Source organism: Protobothrops mucrosquamatus, unplaced genomic scaffold (assembly GCF_001527695.2).
Source record: "Protobothrops mucrosquamatus isolate PMUCROS unplaced genomic scaffold, P.Mucros_1.0 scaffold117, whole genome shotgun sequence".
NCBI lineage: Eukaryota > Metazoa > Chordata > Lepidosauria > Squamata > Viperidae > Protobothrops > Protobothrops mucrosquamatus.
Window position 1 is genome coordinate 1,069,735 of NW_015386489.1, and position 5,980 is coordinate 1,075,714.

The 5,980-nt window shown below is 34.9% G+C and overlaps 2 protein-coding genes across 3 annotated transcripts in view; one reads left to right on the forward strand and one right to left on the reverse strand.

The window, feature by feature from the left end:
* Window positions 1–3,564, forward strand: part of GYG1 (glycogenin 1) — a 20,662-nt gene extending 17,098 nt beyond the window's left edge. For both annotated transcript variants that reach the window (XM_015812948.1, XM_015812947.1), the window contains exons 6-7: window positions 701–920; window positions 2,754–3,564. In XM_015812948.1, the coding sequence (XP_015668434.1) occupies window positions 701–920; window positions 2,754–2,939 (406 nt within the window). In that variant the 3' untranslated portion in view covers window positions 2,940–3,564. The remainder of the gene's footprint in view (window positions 1–700; window positions 921–2,753) is intronic.
* A 742-nt stretch (window positions 3,565–4,306) lies between these two features.
* The window catches only part of HLTF (helicase like transcription factor), a 25,017-nt gene continuing 23,343 nt past the window's right edge, over window positions 4,307–5,980 (reverse strand). The window contains exons 22-23 of the mRNA XM_015812944.2: window positions 5,395–5,475; window positions 4,307–5,167 (exon numbers count right to left, since the gene is read on the reverse strand). Coding sequence (XP_015668430.1) covers window positions 5,024–5,167; window positions 5,395–5,475 — 225 coding nt within the window. The 3' untranslated portion in view covers window positions 4,307–5,023. The remainder of the gene's footprint in view (window positions 5,168–5,394; window positions 5,476–5,980) is intronic.

Below are 5,980 nucleotides of genomic sequence, written 5' to 3' on the forward strand. Positions count from 1 at the left end.
TAATTTATTAAATAACACATCAAATCAACTTGTTTTTCACATACAATATTTAAGACATCTTGTAGAACTGGTTTTCTTTCATGTTCAATTTCAAACACTCCTTGTTCTATTATGCTGTCTATCAAATTAATAAAGGAACTCAGGATCATGCACTTAATAGTTACATACTTTACTAAGACTTGTTGACCTGCTAGTATTTCCAAATTTTCTAATATAAATAAATGGGGAAAGAGCAATGTCTAAAGTATGGTAGATAGTTGGTAGGCATTTGGTTGAAAAATAAATAAGTAATATATATGTATCAATAGTAATTCACAATATCAAGCTAGTGAAACTCAGGGTGGAATTTCTGATCCCTTCTCAGGGATGAACTTTAGTGATCTTCAGTTTGTAGCTTCTTGCTGTTCACTGACAAAAACAAGTTGAATTAATTATGCAAATTGATGTAACAATATGGCACTGATTTTGATTACTTCACTGCAGCCTTCTTTAGCATCACCAGTTCTGGCTGTGGTAAAGCCAGTAAAGGTATTTTTCTGATAGACATAATAATTCAGATCCATACAGAATATTGAACTGAACTGTATTTAACTTTAAACAAAACATAATTATTCTTTCAAGCTATACATAAAGGATATCCACTCCTATATTAGGTGCTGTGACTTTACCCACATATAAAGGTGACCTCTTATTTTGACAGGTTTGGGATGAATGCTAAAGTTGTGCACTTTCTGGGCAGAGTGAAACCATGGAATTATACATATGACTCCAAAGCAAAAAGTGTCAAAGAAGACGCTCAAGATCCCACAATGATTCATCCAGAGTTCCTCAATATGTGGTGGGACACTTTTGTCACAAATATCTTACCATTATTACAGCAGCATGGTGTAATCAAAGATACAGCTACTGGTGTAAAAGCGGTATGTCTCATAAATGGACATTCTCTACTTTAATGTGGGATGTAGAAAAGATTTCTTTTTTGGCTTGGAATTGAGTTGGTTTGAAGCCAGCATGTTTGCTACAAAAATAGCTTGCAACTGTGCATTAGCTAGTCAGCTGACTAGTCATAAGTATTGCAACATTTTGTCTGCTCCCCATAAATGCAGCATATTGATCTGCTTATTAGAATACCAAATAATAGTTGAGGTTCTAGACTGTTCTTAAGGGGCTATGGGGTAGCCAAAACAAACATGGACACGCCTGCATTTATGTCTTTAGTACTAACCAGATAATTAAAATGGGTATTTGGAGAATGGGAACATGAGAAGTCTTTATCCTACAACAGAGTTTGAGCAAGAATGGAGATTATAGACTACAGAGGTCTATAAATTTACAACCCCTTATCTCCTGAATCTCTCCATTTTAGTCAAATCATGTTTCCCTATCATCCTAAATATAGTTAGTAGTGACTACATGTCCCTAAAATTATTTTCCCAGAGCTCATAGGAAATGTTATAGAGCAAAGAAATAATGCAGAAAGATATTTTTTCCCATCCTGATCATCCATCCATATAAGATTGTATCTTCCAATACAAATGTATATACCATATTTCAGTGCTAGAATATGAAGAGTGCCAAATCAATTTTCAAGGCACTTCAGGACAAGAAGTACATACATTAAAATAGGGTCAAATGTTTTGTGCAAGTTCAGACTCATCAAAACCAGTGGTATTCTGAACTCCCACCACCATCTTTTGGACAGTACCCCCGATAGCATGGTTGAATTCTTACTTTCACCCAACGGAACTTTGAAGAAGTCTACAAGGAATCTGAATGTGATTGATATTAATGTCAGTCTTTTACAATGGATTTGCATACTTTGTAAATCTGTGTAGCTGGTTTGAAGAATTTCCTTGAAGCATCCATGATTCCTTTACAGGTTAGGCATGTCTTAGACTTAGAGCACTGTTAAATTCCAGCAGGCATCATTTAATGCTTGCATTTTTAAAGCAACTTTAAATGACACAGTGCTATTAATTTTCATTAAAATGTTGATTCAGATTGGAATATGCACTTAGGCCAGGGGTAGGCCTTTCAAAGCTTCATATCCTGCACTATGCTTGGCATCAAGTTATTTGTCTTAAGAGAAAATTTCTAGAAAATTGCAGTCAGTAAGCAGACCATAGAGAGATGCCTGCAGGGGTACATCTGCTCTCCATTACGAACTGTTGTCTCTGATAAATTGAGGGTGAATGAAGGGCAGTATTGTGCCAACTGTCTTAAAATTTGTATTACAACAGCCTTACAATAGTGCACCTACAAAATTTGTGTGTTTCTTTACTGATGTTTTTACATATCTTGCCAGTTAAAATAACTTGGTTCTGCCTTCTCATGCATGCAGACTAGTAATGCAACATTGATTACTTGGGCTTGATATACAGAAAACAATAATTAAATTCTTAGCCCTGTGACTAAACATACTGATCGATTCTTGAGCTATGCTGTCTGTTGTCTGTATTTCAACTTTCTAATGAACTATTTGCAGCTGTCGGGCTTGGTCTATACACTGGCTTTCTCTTGTGGCTTCTGTAGAGAGGTATGAAGAACTTAAACATAACTACCTGTCTGCTATTTCATTGACCCAGATACTCTTTTTATTTATGTGTTCATAGCTCTTTAAATTGCATTAATGGTGCTTGCTGCTTTGCATGGGATCTCATTAGTTTTCTTACCTTCTGCTTGGTTGCTTTATGCTTATACCTTTTTGTAGCGTATAATTGTGCTTCTCCCACTTATTTTTCATTTCTTTTTAGGAAGAGGTAACAGAGGCAGTGTCCCACCTGTCACTTTCAGCAGCAGCAATGCCACATTTGCCACCTTCACCACCAGCTATATCCTCAGAAGAACGTAAAGAAAGATGGGAGCAAGGCCAGGCTGACTACATGGGAGCAGACAGCTTTGACAACATCAAGAAAAAACTTGACACCTACCTCCACTAAAAGCACTTGTATTTGCTCCCCCAAATGTCAGCAATACAAGGACTTGTTTCAGAGCTGTAGCAACTAGAAGTCAGCTAGGGTCAGTTAAGTTTGCCAGCAGCATTGCCACTGCTCAACTGAAGGCTTTTGGTAATACTGCAGGTAAGAACTGAGCAAAAGCTGTTTCAAGTATGAATTCTTGTGCCAATCATGTGTCCAGCAGTCAGATCTTTTTGTTTTGCTCAAAAACCTATGAATTTGAGAACAGGACACTGGACTGGCCTGAAACATACTACTTAGACCTAAAAGACTGTGCGTTACCTCTCCTTCCTTTCACACACATCCACACCAATATGTTCTGCTTGCTACAATAAAATAATGGCTAGAGATTCAGGCAGCTATAATGGAACAGCCTTACAATACTAGCATATGTATATGCAATTTGGTAACTGTAAAGTTACCTTTCTGCCAGTTCCAGCCATTTCTGACCAGATTTCTATGCACAAAAATACAGCATGGCAAATGCTTTTGTTCAGTTCTCTATATGACTGAGACAAGTAAATCTGTGAACTGTAATGGCACTCAAAGTACAAAATAAGGTTGTCAACCCATCAAGTGGCAATAAAATCTGCGACCCTCTGAAGTCTGTTACTTAGCATTTGTAGTCTGTGTCTTCAACACTTTTCAAATCAATCCCACTGAGGATTTTCTTAAAAGTTGATCTGGAGTAAGTCTGCTTTCTATTTAAATGTTTGTGTTCTACTTAAAAGGAGCTACGTTAAAAGCCACAGAGGATGTCTACATTAATTGAAAGCTCACCAGGGTGGCACTTCTGAGATGGGAAGAAAATAAAAAAAGAGAAAATAATACTGTCATAAGACGGTGTCATAAATTCTGACTTTACAGGCTGGACATTTCTACAGCCAAAAAACCACAGCCAAATTTTTTTTAAGCATGTCCACTTTAACACCTTAACAATCCTTAGTAAATTATTATCCTAAGTAATTAGATGAACAATACTCCTGAATGGCTAAAACATCATTCCAGGGATAATGAGTTAAGTGAGATGGTGCCCATTCAGTCAAGTCACTGCAATTAGTGTCCATAGACAGGCCCTTTTCTCCTTGGAAATTTTCTACACCAGCTGGGATTTTGAAATGTCAGACTTTTCAAATGTGTGGAGAAAATCCAGAGATGGAAGAAAACTTCTGTCTTCCAACATTAATCCTATACACATGAAAGGTGGCATGGAGGGAATTTTAAATCTTTCCGAACTCTAATAAAATCTCACCAATTTCAAAAGCCTTGAATAATCCATAAATCTAACACTTATGCCCAGAAATAACAAAAAAAGTATCTTGTCAGCAACCCAGTCTTGATAAAAATTTTATTTGCCAAGAAATCAAACTAGAAATATACAATAGTTTTATACTATTAACAGCAGAAAAACAGTTCAAATGATTACTTATTTTTCAATAAACAAACGAAATGCAGGCATAAAGGAAGTTTACAGGCCTGATATGTTACCTAAGTCTCAGCTGAACACATTTTGAATCCCTTTTCAGATGCTTCTAAGTTGGAAAAACATGGGGCAAAACCAACACGAATGCCACTGCTGGCATATGCACTTTTTCTTCATTTTTCCCCAATATACATTATTTGTAAGCCTTTTTCTATTCAGTTGCTAATATATAGTCAATACAAAACATAATACACAGTAACATTAAACTCCAGTGTGTAAAGCTTCAGAAGTTACAAGTTAAATTGCAACAGGTATAGATATAATCCAAGCAACAAAATTTACAACTTGAGTGCTTACATCAAAAACTCAAAAACATCATTTGACAATATACCGTGTACATTCAACTCTAATGAAGCTTTGCTCTTAGTATAAAAACTGAACATTTAGACTTGAGTTTACTACACTAAAGTTTGTTACTACTCTGGACCATTTGCCCAGTATAAGTATGTTTACAAATGATACCTCATTTGCTGTTTGGGAAAAAAAACCTTGCAGTTATTAGAAATATTATTTTCAGTATTATGTTGTCTGAACATGTAACATCAAATTATTTTTAAAGCTGAATTTGTTCCGATATTTTAAATTACATATCCATCAGAGTCCTGATTTCGTTCATTTTTGTTTCACCAGTAGGAGGTTTTTTGGTTCCAAAGGCTCCAGCTGCAAGTTCTCTCTTCTTGTTTTGGATTTTAACCATATTTTCTTCTACAGAATTCTTTACAATGAACTAGAGCAATTTAAAAAAATGTAAAGCAAAACAAAATTAACTACCATTATAAAGGTACTTAACTCAGAGCACATGAAAAAGAATTATAAAATATAGATGTATTATCCTACAAATTAGCAAGTAAACAAATTCTAGATGTTACTGAAAAAATATTATAATTTGTTTTCAAAAGAGCAAAAATGTGTTATTTTTAGAAGTGCAGATTATTAAAATAACGATCAACTCACCTTGGTGATGATAACATCCTGCTTCTGTCCAAGTCTATGACATCTGTCAAAGCACTGGTCCTCTGCAGCAGGATTCCAAGCCTAAATTGTACACAAAGAAATATGTATTCATATCTAAATTTTCACAGAACTTAGCCCTGACAAAGATAATTTATTTTAGAATAATGTATTTTAGTTATTTTTATTAAAAATCACAACTGCAATAATAAAAACTAACACAAACTAACAAGAATAAAGGCACAGAGAAGAAAAACTAAAAAAAATAAGCAATTTACTGCAGGGTTATCAGAGATAACATAACTAATTTAATCCTGATCTCAAATAAACCAACTTTCTATTCTTTCCTTTTAACAATCTTGTTTAATCTCATCAAATAATGTTTTAGAATTTGATTCTTTTCATTGATATTTGTGTGTGAGTATTCCTTCTCAAAAAAATTATTCAAAGCTTTAATGAGCCTCTTCTGTAAATCCAATATAGAAAAATTATCTTGATTTGTTCTTTGTATATCCCTTTCAATTATTAAGGCATCAGGAGATTTCTTTTGTATGTCCAGTATTGCATTTCCCCCCCCCCCCCCCCCCCC